The sequence below is a fragment of the Triturus cristatus genome, chromosome 11, assembly GCF_964204655.1.
Source record: "Triturus cristatus chromosome 11, aTriCri1.1, whole genome shotgun sequence".
Classification (NCBI taxonomy): Eukaryota; Metazoa; Chordata; class Amphibia; order Caudata; family Salamandridae; genus Triturus; species Triturus cristatus.
Window position 1 is genome coordinate 132,055,424 of NC_140594.1, and position 14,969 is coordinate 132,070,392.

A 14,969-nucleotide genomic window follows, 5' to 3' on the forward strand; every position below is an offset into this window, starting at 1 on the left:
TATTTGTATACAATATTCTTACATGCAATCATATTGAAATGCTGTTACTCAGCCCTTTGCTTTTCTGCTCCCCCAAAGGTTTTTCATGCTCTTTCCTGGTAATTCCTAGATAGTTAAATATTGTTAGGTCTCTTCTCTTGCTATATTCTCTTTAGGACTGTTTTAAAAAAAAAAAAAGTATTATATTACTGCCCATTGTTCATTTCTCCCTCTGGTGTGTGGTGTTTGTGCTTCTTTTTTATACTTTTAGTTCCTAGAGTGCTACTGCATTAGTTTGTTTGAACAGGAAGACCATATCAATATTGTCTGATTTAATAGTGTTCTCTCTTTCTTGCCATATCCCCTGGTTTGTTTTCAGTGTTTTGGACCAGAGCTCAGTCACTTCTCTCATCAACTGCAGCAGAGACAATCTAAGCAGCCTCCAGTCCGAGCTCCAGGCTGGGAACCATACAAATTGCCTGAAGAGCACAGGCATTGTGAAGTACATCTCAGCCGCCCCACATATTTGCCCTCTTTCTGAATGGTATTTTTAATCAGCTAGAACACCACACGCTCAATGTCTTAGTCCATGTTCAGTGTTGCATCGTTCGTTTCTAGAGTCTTTGAATGGTGGCTGGAGAAGTTCCTTCTCGAAGTTAAGTGTGTTGTGACTGAGATATGCAGAGGATAAGTTAAAGCAGAGCCTGCCACTTTGGAGTCCTACTCTTCCTTTTCACAATCTTTACAAGAAGAGAATGAGCTCTGTCCATAAAGAAGGCCCCTTCTGCACAAAAAACATAAAAATAAAAGTATTGCGTTCACTTTCATGGCGTATATGAAAATCTGTCCATCATATAGTGCCTTGATGCTCCTCTTTCTTCCTTTCCTTACAGTATGAAAACATGCTAATACTGTCAAATATTTGATCACCACCAGTTTTACTTCTGATTATGATTTCTTTGGGTGCTGCAGAAGAATGTTTTCTTTGGGTGCTGCAGAAGAGTGTGCTTGCACCTCCTTCAGATGTGTGCATTTTAGCAATGAGCTACTATAGTGCTATCATAGTGAGCTTACTACTGAGGGTATTATGGGTGGGGTGTCCACTGAAGCCTTGTTTTTACCTGACAAAGGCATAGATGTAGGTATATCATTTTCTGTGTTGACCGGTGATGCAGTGCTATGATGTGAATGCCTTACCCAGACTTGTAGACTTCACCTTAAAAATGTCTACTGTTGATGCTTGCCAGCACTGCACTTTAATCAGTTTTATGTGGACTTTTCTGTTTATGAAGCAGCTTGTGCTAATCAGGTTTGGATCTTCCCACTTTTGCTTTCCTTGTAGGCATGTACCGTGCCGGTTTTAGGAGGTGCCTGGCTCCTACAAAATCTTGCGCCATATTGAAAGGGTGTGTTCCCTGTTTAAATGTGATGATTTTATGTGTTATGTTTTTCACTTTTTAATTAACAAAAATATGTTTTGCTAGTAACTTTCCCTCACAGGGGAGCCTGTGTGAAGACTGCGGGGTTGCTAGACCCTGGTATGATTAATTTTATTTCTCCCACCTGTTTTGGACTCGCGCTCTGCAAAGTGCTGATTCCCTGACACGACCCCTCCCTCGCACGGAGGGATATTTAAATTGGCACACAGCGCAGCCGCACCACTGATATGCCAAAGGCAAGCCCGCCTGTGCCTAGCACCCTTCTCCCTGCCCGTTTTTACTCCAACTTCCCACTGAGGAGATGCTACACAGGGAAAGAGTTTTGTGCACTTAATAATATGGTCAAGGCAGCTAGATTTGTTTATTTAGACTCTGTCTCTCTCTCTGTTGTTACCAACATTATCTGTCAAGAATGCAGTGTTCATATAGTTAACCTTGAGTCACAGGTTAGTGCTAACAAATAAACTTTGCTTTTAACCAAATCACTGGGCAAGTTTACCAGCACAAATGGATAAATCCTCTGCGCCCTTATTAACGCGAGATCGGTGGAAAAACAGAAAACGTCATTTGCTGACTTTTTAGATAATCACCATCCTTACATAGTTTGTCTCAGAAACTTGGGCTGATCCCTCCTCTGGCCTTGACCTGGTGGCGGGAATCCCTCCTGGCTATTCTATCTATTGATTAGATAGACCCCTTAAACAGGGTGATGGACTAGCTACCATCTACCCGGACAATAGGCCAGCCATTTTCTGCCCTGCATTATTGCTAGAATGCAAGGCGCTCTCCTTTAACATAGAACTTTCGAACACTCCATCTTTTAATGAATTGTTCATTTATCGCCCTCCTGGCCCAAGGAACATCTTCAACCCGACGGTGGGCTCCTTATTGGAGGCCGGTTTATGTGCTAAAGATCTCATGGTTCTAAAAGATTTCAACTTCTATCTAGAAGCTTCAACTGATAAAGATACTGAGGCTTTCGTTGGTACCATGGCCAGCTTAGGCCTTTCCCAAGTAGTGCGTGATCCCACACAACTTGCAGGCCACACGCTGGACGGGAATTTTAATAACCATGCCCTATTCATTGAAAAAGGCTCTGTGACCGGGTCAGATCATCACACTGTGATGTTTGAGATAAACATACCTCACAGAGCGCTTCCCGATCCTATAGTCCTCATAGGTCACATGCCTGGAATAGAATAAATACTGATCAATTTAACCAGATGCTGGCACATTCTCAGCCCGAATATTCAATGGACATAGATCAGGCCACTCTAAATTATTCCACCTGGTTAATCTCGGCAATTTCCCTCCTAGCTCCTGCCAAGACATCTCACCTCCATAGAAATAAAGTGTCTGTGCCATTGTATGCGGACATTCTTCGAATGCAGACACAATGCTGCAGAAGACAAGAACGAAAGCGGAGAAAGGATTACAGTAGGGATGAAAAAGAAAAGAATAAACAATGTCTGACTTATTAGAAGTCCTTACTGACTGAAGAAATGTCTGCTTATTTTACACAACAAATTGAACCTTTAAAAACAAATCCTCAACAGAAATATTCCAGATAGTGACGAAATTGACCTCTGTCCCATGTAATAGTCTGGCAAGCAGTAGTCAACCTGTTATTGCCATTCTCTTGCAAATTGTTTCCCAGATATACAACAACGTTGACTTAAAGAAATCATCCCTGAAGGAAATCAGCACTCCTCTTCAGGTCCTGAACAGGCTACCTTCACGGAATTTCCTGCAATTACCACTAACCAGGTAATGATTCAAATTCATTCCTCGATGTTCGCTTCTCCACTGGACCCAGGCCGCTCCTCAGTGATCAAATTAGCACCAGAGATCATTGCTTCCAATCTCATAAGTATTTTCAATTCAATGTTCAGGAGGGGCTACTTTCCCAAACAATGGAAGGTAGCCTCTATACTTCCACATATAGAAAATAAAACTAGTTTAAATCCGACGGATCCCAATAGCTACCGCCCAATCTCTCACCTTTCAATCCATGCTAAAATTGTAGAAAAGGCCATGAATCAACAGCTGGCACAGTTCATACAGAATACCATCTTCTGGATACCACTCAGTTCAGATTCAGAAGTGGCCACTGCACAGGAACTGCCCTGATCAAAGTCACAGGGGAGATAAGGTCGATCATGGTCTGCTGATTGACTGTCTCCATGACATCATTGGGATCAAGGGGGCTGCATTTTCCCAGCTAACATCCATTCTTTCCAGGCAAGAGCAAACGGTGGCGCTTGAACAATTTGTTCCTGAACTCTTCCCCTTGCCGCTTGGGGTCCCTCAGCATTGTTCAACGTTTATGTAACTTCACTGGCAACCTTGATTATCTTTCCTTTTGCTCTAACATCTTATGCCAATGACCTGCAAATTATTGTGTGTCTGTCTGACTGTATGTTGGCTATCAGCAACTGGATGAGCAAGAATTGCTTGAAACTAAATTCTGAGAAGACTGAGGTCATTCTTTTTGGCAACCAGACTTCTATTTAGTCCGCATCTTTGTGGCCAAAGGAATTAGAAACCCTCCCTATTCCTGTAAGGAAGGAAAGAAACTCAGGAGTACTAATGGATAACAACTCACTTTTGGAGATCGCGTAAATGCAGTTATCTCGTCTTTTTTCTACACATTGAGGATGATAAAGATTCTCCCTTTCATTCCCCCGGACGCACAAAGAAACTGTTGTAACAGCTGTGGCCCTATCAAAATTAGATTGTTATTGTCTGTATTTAAATATGCCTCAACAACACTTTAACAAACTTCAAACCTTACAAAACGCTGCCCCTCAGCTTGTTTCAAGGACCCCTAAATTTATATCTGTTTCTCGAGCCATTCATAAATTACACTGCCTCCCAGTTAGGCAGGGAATCAAGTTCAAGGTCTTGTGTACTGCCTACAAGACATTGCACAATGCTGGCCCTAATTACTTAAAACAGAAATTAAAGTGGTATGAACCGTAACATGAATTTGCGCACTTCTGGGGCTAAGAAACTGATAGTCCCTAGGTTTAAACGTTCCAACTGGGGAGAAAGAAGCTTTGTAATATGTACTGCCACAGCATGGAACCTCCTACCCTCTCACATTGGATCCATGCCCAATCTGTTATCCTTCCAGAAAGAATTACAAATGTGGCTTTTCTGTAACTAGCATTTCTCCGATCCTTTTCAGCAGAGCTAGCTCCAGGACACCCCCTCTGTATTGTGTGCTTTAAAAGTCACTTTAACATAACACAACATAGCCCATTATACTGCTGTTCACATTTTTAGCCTTCTGCAATAAACAGTGTGACCTCCAGTCGCCTCCCCGCCCCCCAAGGCTTTGTAATGCTTCGACCTGACTCAGTTAGTGGTCTCTTTCTAAGCAGAGGAAGGCATATGTTTTCACATACCTTTGAATGAGTTCAGTGCACATAAGCTCCAGTGAATCTCTGAACACCTATGGGCTAACAATGTTACCAGGATGACTCCCAAAACTCATTTCAGATGCCCGACATCCCCAGTGAATTTTCCACCTGATCTGAGAGGCTGGCTCTTGTTTCAAGCTTGAGGCAGTGACCTGAAATGAAGCTTCACCAAAGGCAAGACACTGGTTTTTGGAGTTGCAACCACTATCACTACTTTGCTTTCACTTGTGCTGCTCAAAGTTTGATAAAAAAGCTTAGTGCTGTTTTACCCCATTTATCAAGGGATCTAACTTCGCTCAGCTGCAAGATTGTACTTTGGTGCTTAGATATTTAAAGTATATTCTCTGTCTCTCTGGCTGATGGACTGATGTTAGCTTAGGTCCATGTCTCTTTGCGGTTGGAAGTGCAGGTAGGGCTACCACAGAAAGCTGTTAGTTATTCCAGGATATTCTGTCTCCGTATCAGGACATGTTGAGCACACATAATTTGATTGTGACTGCAGGTGAAGGGAGGGCTAGGCTGCTTGATAACACCATTCCTGGCCACAAACCTACTGTCATACTTCTATGAAACCACTGATTTAACCTCCACCTGTTTTTCCCCAAAGTGCACTGGTAGACCAAATCCATCCTTTGAAACAGGACTGCAGAATTTTATTTTAAAGGTTTTATATAGCGCTAGCTGGACCCGGAGGTATCAGAGCGCTTTACAAACTCAAGAGCAAGGTAATCATCAAAGATACCAGAAAATACATAAAATATTAAAACAAGGGAAGAATAATTTTACAGAGGAGTACACAATGAAGTAGACATCAAAACAAACTAAGCTCAATTAAGCATGAAAATAACTGAAAAGTGATCCATTAAAAAAACACTTGGGGAGAGGGACATCGTAAGCAAAAAGGGTGAACACAGAGAATGAACATAGCGAACGGAGCAGCAGAGGTATGAACTGAACACGTGAACCTAGTTGAACCAGATTCAGATTGATTCATGAGCTCCAGTATTTATTGAGGAGATGGCGTTTCAGATCTTTTTTTGAAGCCAGGGAAGGAGGGGTTGCAGCGAAGGTCCCTAGGGAGGGAGTTCCAAATGCTGGGAGCATTACCTGAAAAAGAGCGAGTCTGGGTAATTTTCCTTTTTAGTTTTTTTGGCACGAGAAAGAGCGGTGGAGCTTCTCAAAGGTCTTGACCTTCCAACTTTAGTGAGTTTGTTGTCTAAATAGTCGGGGGAATGAGAATTAAGTGCTTGGTGGGTGATGCAGGCAGTCTTGTAAATGCATCTTCCTTCAATGTGTAGCCAGTTTAAGGACTTGAGGGCCGGTGTGATGTGGTCATGCTGCTTGAAGTCTGTAATAAGCCGCGCCGCCATGTTAAGTACTAATCTGAGGGGGGCGAGGTAAGTTTTCGGTATCCCTGTGAGAATAGCATTCCCATAATCAAGTTTCGCGAGGACTAGAGATTGCACAACCCCTTTGAAATCGTTCGATGGAATGAAAGGTTTAATTTTTTGAGGTGTTTAAGCATGTAAAGCGCTCCTTTGGCTGAATTATTGATATGATCCTTCAGTGTCAAATTTTTGTCCAGGGTGAAGCCTAAGGACTTTGCCGAGTGAGATCGAGTGAGCGAACAGTTTAGGGCCTTCAGGTCACTGATCCAGCCTTGGATTGGAAGGTGGTTACTTTTGTGGGAGAATAGAATGACTTCTGAAATCATATTGACGTGCTCTGTTACTCAGCCCTTTGCTTTTCTGCACTCCGAAAGGTTTTACTTGGTCTTTCCAGGTAATTCCTAGATAGTATATTGTTATGATATACCTCATGTACTGCGGTCTTCTCTTTTTTTTAATGCTATTTAGGACTGTTTATTAAAAAAAAATTATTAGTCTCTATTGTTCATTCATCCCTCTGTTACGTGGTTTTTGTGCTTTGTTGTCATACTTTTAGTTCCTTGAGTACTACTGCATTAATTTGTTTGAACAGGGAGACCATATCAATATTGTCTGACTTAGCTTAAAAGGCAAAAGATGGAGCAAGGCACTAGGATACATGAGCCCTGAAAATGGGGGCCTTGGAATACCGGATCTCCTTAACTACTATAAAGCGGCCCAACTGCGGTACTTGGTGGAGTGGGCAAGGCCGGAGTCCGAAAAGCAGTGGCTTTTTCAGGACAGAGCGCTGGCCGGCATCCCCTTATGGAAGGTCCACTTTCTCCGGAGGTCACAACGGCCGCGGGGCCTGATGGGCTCTCCGGTCACCAAGTCAGTAATGACGGTCTAGGACAGGGTGGCGACAACCAAGAAACTCACAACCTTTCCCTCCGCTGACCCCCCTGTTTGGCAATAGCGAATTCACCCCAGGGATGTCTGACAAATCATTTGGGGAGTGGCGTGACACCTTGTGCTGTTCGGTGGGTCACCTATTTGATCTTTCGGGGGTAATCTTGTTTCCCCAGTTGAAGTTAGAAAATGGGATTCCTGAGTCCGAGAGATTGAGGTATTTGAAGATTTGACATTGGGTCCTCTAGCCCAGGATGAGGGAACAGGGGGGTCGCAAACTGACCAAATATGAAAAATGGCTAATCACCAAGCTCACCGACAAAGGGATAATATCTGAAATGTACTACATGCTCCGAGATGGCCCACGCCCACAAGCAACCCCGAGTCAGCAGCGATTGGGGATAGAACTGGGAGGGGACCTCTCTGGACAGGACTGGGAGGGCATTTATTACAGAGCAAAGCACACTGCCCGAAATATAGCCAGTATGGAAACTGCTATGAAAATAGCGACATTTTGGTATCTAACACCCGTGCGTCTCCACAGGGGCAATCCACAAAGGAGTCCCACCTGCTGGTGAGGCTGTGACAAAGAGGGCACTCTGCTTTATATACCGTGGGAATGCTGTCTTCCTATTGGTCCAAAATTCTAGACGAGATAGATGAACTATTCGACACTGAAATCCCGCGACTCCCGGTGTATGTGGTCCTGTGCCTACCCAACCCCATTACATTTCCTCTGAAGAGCAGGAAAGGGCGACAGATGGGGTAAGCACTGGGTGCAGCTTTACAGAATATCTTGATGCATTGGGGGGCGAATATTCCTACATACGTAGTGTGGCTTCATTGCATATGGCATATCATTGGGATGGAACGCATTTCTGTCACACTGAGTAGCTCGGCTGCCTCATTTCAGAAAATATGGAGTTCATTTTTAAAATTGCTCCTAGCAGAATTCAATGAAATCGCGCAGCCCAAATACCTGAGGGTGTTGTGACTTTCCGACCTGGGGACAGAGCTGCAACCTGCTTCAACTGTATGAAGGAAACTGTTTCTGTGGCGAGACAAGATTTGGTCAGTCAGGGGCCAAGGGATATCAGACGGGGCGGGGGTGGGGGGGTTGTTTCAGTTTTTTGTTTCACATAAAAGGTAGTATCTTTCGCAGTGCAATGTCCTCCTTGCCTTGACAGTGACACGAATGTGCAATCTTATCTGCGAGCACTATGCCTTTTTTACATTGCATTAATGTATGTATGACACATTCTCCTGCACATCACTGCCAATGTTGATGGAATACTTTCTGTTTATGAAAATGTTAATAAAAACATTTAAACATAAACAGCAAGAGATGAAAAGCCTCGCAGATCGCTCTGCGAGAGCAGCCGCCCTGGCAACACAGCGGCAGGTATATGACCTTGGCGATAAAGCCAACAAGATGATCGCTTGGCTAGAGAGGAGAGCTAGAGAACGTAATTGGGTGGCAGAGATTTGTGACTTGCAGGGGACGGTACAAGTAACAGGGGAGGGGATAGCTGAAGCATTTGCGAAACACTACGAGGAGGTTTATGCCTTAAACCCCATTTGAACGGATACTGAATGCAAAGAACTGCTAAGTCGGGGAAGGCCCAAGGGCCGAATGGCCTGCCAGCGGAGCTATTCAAAAATATGACGAGCGTTTTGGCGCCGTATATCCTATCTATGTTTGAAGAGGCCTGGGACGCGGGCTGCTTACCAGTTGACCAAAGTACAGCCACCATCGTAGTTATACCGAAGGCGGGTAAGCCGCCAAACCACTGCAGCTCCTACAGGCCCATATCTTTATTGAATATGGAAGTCAAGGTCCTCGCTAAGGCTTTGGTGAGTCGCCTTACAGGAGTGATTACATCATTAAACCACCCCGATCAGTCTGGTTTTATGCCACACCGGAGCATCAGATTAAATCTACGTTGTTTGTACGTCGTGATGCACCTGACTGAGTCCCGGCCGACTGAGGACGCTGCACTCCTGTCCTTAGACGCGTGTATGGCGTTCGACAGCATCGAGTGGCACTACCTGTTCGCTGTCTTAGATAGATTTGGGTTTGGCCCCCGATTTTCAATCCTGGATCAGGCTACTGTATAACTGCTCTTCCGCCCGAGTACTTGTGATTGGCTTCATCTCCCACTCCTTTGCCTTGCACAGGGGGATGCAGCAGGGATGTTCACTGTCCCCTGTGCTATTCGCGCTGGATCTGGAGCCGCTTGCGGCGTGGGTGCGGCCAGACCCAGTGGCCTCTGGAATTAATGGAGGTGGACAATGGGAAGAGAAAATCTCCCTATACGCCGACGAAGTTCTTCTATACGCGACCAGACCCCGCTTTACAGTCAGCAGGCTCCTACAAATCTTTCCCACATTCGTGGGATACTCAGGTTATCGAATTATTTGGGATAAGTCCCTTCTGTTTATGCTCTTGGGTGGCCCACCAACCGTTCCCTCCCCGAGGGGATCCAGCTTCAAGTGCATGACCATTTTAAATATCTCGGCATTGTAGTAACCAAGACAAAGGCAGAATTCATGGCTCGAAATCTGTTACCCCAACTTGAACGCCTGAGAAGAGACATGGCGCATTAGAGGACGTTGCCAATCTAAATAGGACGGCAGAGCCATCCTGTTTAAAATGATGTCGCTACCTCGAATGGTCTACATACTCCAGAACACCCCATATAAGATACCTGACGGATTCTTCAAAGAGGTCGATAGTTAACTGCGAAAGCTACTGTGGGACGGGGGTGGTGCGAGAATAGCACTAGTCAAACTACAGTGTGGCGTATATGAGGGTGGCCTGGCAGTGCTGGACCTTACGAAATAATATTGGGCATCACAATTGTTAGTAATACATGACTGGGTCTTTGACGATAGGAACGACCCGGCATAACGTGTTGAGCATCTAGTGATAAGCACTGGCGGCTATCCTGCTGCCTTGTATAGTAAACAAGCTGAGAAGTCCATGCCCCTCCATACAACAGCAGTGTTGGATGCGTGAGAAGGGGCTAATAGATTCCTTGGTTGGGACAACAGTTTGACGGAACATACCCCGCTGTGGGAAGTGATATGCTAGAAGAGGTCAGGAAATTGCAGGGCTTTGGCAAATGGAAACTACTGGACATTGCCCACTTAGGGGATGTATGGCAGGGCCCGGCGATCATATTGTTTTAAAACTTAGAGTCTGAGTTTCAGCTCGCAGAAACAGAACGATACAAGTATATTCAGCGGAGGCATGCACTCTGTACACATATCCGTGAGGGGGAATATATTCCGGAGTGCAGCCCCTTGGAAGATCGGCTTCTATTGGATCCTATTCCCGAAAAAGCACTATCCCTAACATACAAGAAGATAGTTAATAATTCACTCGATCCCTTGGGGGCACTGAGGGAGGCCTAGGAAGCAGACATCGGGTTACTAGAAGATGATGATTGGGTAGAAGCCTTACAAAGCCAGAGGGAGGTGGCAATCGGAGCACGATTCAGACTAGTACAGTTGTGGATCCTTCATAAGTCCTACTCCACGAGCACGCTCATGAACAAACTTGGACGCATACATGCAGACACCTGTATTCATTGCTGTGACAGTAAAGGTACCTTATTCCATATCCTATGGGAATGACCTCTTATACACCACTACTGGGAGAAGGTAACACGGGTGATGTCAGAGGTCCTGGGACAAGAAATTTCCATAGACGCCATATGGAATATACTGTTTGTAACGAGGGAGCAGGCATGGCCAAAATACCAGAAACTCTGGCTCATGGTGGCTGCAATGGTGGCCAAAAGAAGTTTTTCCCGGGCATGGGGGGCTGCCCTGTCACAGAGCGTGGGTCAATGGAAGACTGACTTAGACTGGTTTTGTACAGCAGAAAACGTAGTGTACGAAGGCAGGGGCTGCCCTAAGAAATGGGAGAAAGTGTGGCACCAATGGGTCGTTTATTTGGGTCTGTAAAGCAGTGGGGAGGGGGCGGGCGGGGGCGGTCCGGTCACTGGATTGTGCAAGAACTCATGAGTGAGAGCGGTTAGTGATGAAAGTCCTGCGATCTAAGGAACTAATTGTTTGTGAAGTGGAACTGTATTATACAATGTCTTCGTCATCCATTTCCTTTGGTTGCTGTACTGCATACTGCATAATTTTATATTCAATAAAATTTGTTTAAAAAAAAATATTGTCTGGTTTACGTTTTCTCTCTTTCTTGACATATCCCCTGGTTTGTTTTCAGTCTTATGGACCAGAGCCCAGACATTTCTCTCGTCAACGGCAGCAAAGACAATCTACGCAGCCTCCAGTCCGAGCTCCAGGCTGGGAACCACATAAATCGACTGAGGAGCACAGGCATTGTCAGGTACATCTCAGCCGCGCCACATGTTTACCCTGTTTGATGAATGGTATTTTTAATCAGCTAGAACATGCAGGCTCAATGTCTTTTTCCATGTTCAGTGTTGCATCGTACTTTTCTAGAGTCTTTGAAGGCTGGCTGGAGAAGTTCCTCTTGGAAGTGAAGTGTGTTGTGTGATATGCAGAGACTGCCACTTTCCTTTGAAGATCCAACTTGCAGATGAAAAACCTTGGTTACACAGAGTCCTTTCTCAATTGTTACAAGAAGAGGATGATCTAGATCTCTAAAGTAGGCCCCTTCTACACAAAAAACATACAAAAATAAAAGTATTGCGTTCACTTTCATGGCGTATATGAATATCTGTCCATCATTTAGTGCCTTGTTCTTCCTTTCCTTACAGTCTGAGGACATGCAAAAACTGGCAAATATTTGATCACCACCAGTGTTCCTTCTGATTGTGTGTGGTTGCACCTCCTTCAGCTGTGTGCATTTTAGCGATGAGCTACTATAGAGCTATCATAGTGAGCTCACTACTGAGGGTATTATGGGTCTGGTGTCCACTGAAGCTTTGTTTTACCTGCCAAAGGCATAGATGTAGGTATATCATTTTCTGTGTTGACCGGTGGTGCAGTGCTATGATGTGGCTGCCTTTACCCAGACTTATAGACTTCACCTTAAAAATGTCTACTGTTGATGCTTGCCAGCACTGCACTTTAATCAGTTTTATGTGGACTTTTCTGTTTATGAAGCAGCTTATGCTAATCAGGTTTGGATCTTCCCACTCCTGCTTTCCTTGTAGGCATGTTCCGTGCCAGTTTTATGAGGTACCTCGCTCCTACAAAATCGTGCACCATATTGAAAGGATTTATTCCCCGTTTTAATGATTTTATGTGTTATGTTTTTCACTTTTTAATTAGCAACAATTTGTCTTACAAGTAACTTTCCCTCACAGGGGAGCCTGTGAGAGGTCTGCGGGGTTGCGGGACCCTGGTTTGATTCATTTTATTTCTCCCTGCTGATTTCGACTCACGCGCTGCAAAGCGCCAGTTGCCTGACGTTAAGTGATAAGTGCCGCCCTAGATAAAGGAGGGAGTGCAGCCCTTGTCCTACTCGATCTGTCGGCAGCCTTTGATACAGTCAATCATGATCTGCTGATTGACCATGTCCATGACATTGGGATCAAAAGGGCTGCATTTTCCCCATTAGAATCCTTTCGGGGTGAGAGCAAACAGTATCGTTTAAACAATTTTTCCTGAACCCTTCTGCTTGCCTTGTGGGGGGTCCCTCAGGGGTCCTCGCTTAGTCCAACATTGTTCAACGTTTATGTAAATTCACTGGCAACCTTGATTATATCTTTCTTTTTGCTCTAACACCTTATGCCAGTTACCTGCAAATTATTGTGTCACTGTCTGACAAGGATAATAACACTGGTTCCAGATTCCATGACTGTATGTTGGCTATCAACAATTGGATGAGCAAGAATTGCTTGAAACTAAATTCTGGGAAGACAGAGGTCATTCTTTTTGGCAACCAGACTTCTTTTTGGTCCCCATCTTGGTGGTCGGAGGAATTAGGAACCCTCCCTATTCCTGTAAGGAAGGCAAGAAACTTAGGAGTACTAATGAATAACAAATCGCTTTTATAGACCACGTAAATGCAATTATCGCCTCCTTTTTCAGATCTCGCCTAGCGATGCAGAGCCATGCGCTGCTCGCCTAGGCGCGATCTATTGTTATTGACTTGCTTTCGAAGAGGGACAGAAAATGTGCACAGGTCGCGGCGTTTAAGCAGAATGCGCGCATTCCACGCTTTCGCTTTCCCTCCCGTCCTTTCTGTTGCCGTCATGTGTTGACGTCCAGTTCTCGCCCTCCTCCCGATGTCCGCGTTCCTTCCGAGCGCGACTACACCCCCTGGGGCAGACACATGCTGCACACAGGGTGCATTTACGCTACCCCCTTGCACCCGGGACGTAATGCACTGCACTTACAACAGCGCCTGTGCATACTCACCTCCTCCAGCGCCCCTTAGCACTGTATGCCCAGTAGGCACTTTACAGCACTGCACGCTCCAGCGGCACTACCCGTACTGCACCCCCACTGTCACAAGACCATGGATGGACTCACCTAGGGTGTCAGCCAGCAGGCAGTGCAGAGGCAGCACGCCCAGCACCAAGCAGGAGCCCCGGCCGGCTTCCTGGCTACCCGGGAGCAGAAGCATGTTCCTCAAGCGTTGGTCCCTTCCTCCTCTCCCAGGCTCCTCCAGTGCTAACTTTAAGCCGGCCCTCCGCTCCTGCTCCCGTCAGTGTCAACCCTTGCCCGCTGTTGCCTCCTTCCAAGTGAGACTGACCGGCGGCCGTGGTGGCAGCGGGGCAGGCCAGTCCTGCCTCTCACCCGAGTGCTGCGGGAGTTCCTCTCTGGGCTCCATGTTTGCTGTCACCCAGGAGTAGCGCAGACTTCCAGCACTTTCTGTGGCTCCTTCTATCGCACTGTGGGCAGGAAACAGAAACACGGAGGCCGGCTCTTTTCATGGCGCACGCTCCTCGCAGGGATTCCGTGGCCTTGTCGTGCGCGCACCACTTGCGGGCTTGTGTGTGCACCACTAGCGGGACGCTGCTTTCTGATGGTGCCCGCTCCTCACAGGCATCTCGCGGGCCAGGAGATGTGCACACCCGGACAGGAGATGTGCACGCGTATGGCGTCTAGTGCCAAGAGACAAGCGTGCAAGCCACAGCAACAGAGATAGCTCACGGGCACACATACCTGCGGCAGGACTGTGGCCACGCTGGGACATCGGCGGTGAGTTTGTTTCAATTTTCTTAATTGATTTTTTTTGCGGAGCGTGTGCGCAGTGCGCATTCCCACCCGGCTACCATGGCTTGAAGTCTTGTGTTCAACAGTGCCGGCCACCACCACCACACAACTCCCGGGACGCTGTCTTTGAGCAATGGCGGCCACACAGAGGTGCAGCACGCATGTACTCATTGAACCCAGATGCAGCAGATCTTCACATGTGCGCAGGCTGGTAAGGTCTCTTTATTTCAAAGTACACTCATGGCATGAGTGGCTGTACTCTGGGCTCGCCCCAGGCTCTTGGAACAAGCAATAGGATTGGGAGAGGCTGCACAAATCGCATCTAACGTGTCATGCCTCTGCTGCATGAAGAAATTAGTGTAACACCCCACATGTCTGCGTTATGAGTGAGAATCCTAAAACCCACACACTGTACCGACCCACTCCCAACCCCTGTGTGTGGTTTTTGTGCACCTAATAAGTCCTAAAAATAATGGGAAAAGTAACAAACGCAGCTAAGTAAAGGGACTTTAACAATACACTTCATTCAGCCACGTGTGCCCCTCCGTCTGTCCCCCCTCCCCCTCAAGAAGCATAGTCCCCACGGAAAAAAACGGCTCCAAGGCATCCAACCCAAAACCTTGCACCACTTGCTGCCTTGGCATCCTACAAACCCCGATCCTGCAGCCACCCCCACCCCC

At 46.1% G+C, this 14,969-nt stretch overlaps 1 protein-coding gene across 2 annotated transcripts in view; it reads left to right on the forward strand.

Moving 5' to 3' along the window:
* Positions 1-14,969, forward strand: part of LOC146783521 (uncharacterized) — a 327,300-nt gene that overhangs the window by 241,660 nt on the left and 70,671 nt on the right. Inside the window, exons 6-7 of one of the 2 annotated variants that reach the window (XM_085633494.1) lie at positions 359-523; positions 1,322-1,385. In XM_085633494.1, coding sequence (XP_085489620.1) covers positions 359-523; positions 1,322-1,343 — 187 coding nt within the window. In that variant the 3' untranslated portion in view covers positions 1,344-1,385. Of the gene's footprint in view, positions 1-358; positions 524-1,321; positions 1,386-11,362; positions 11,486-14,969 lie in introns of those variants that run through there. The other variant, XM_085633493.1, reaches the window with a different exon arrangement.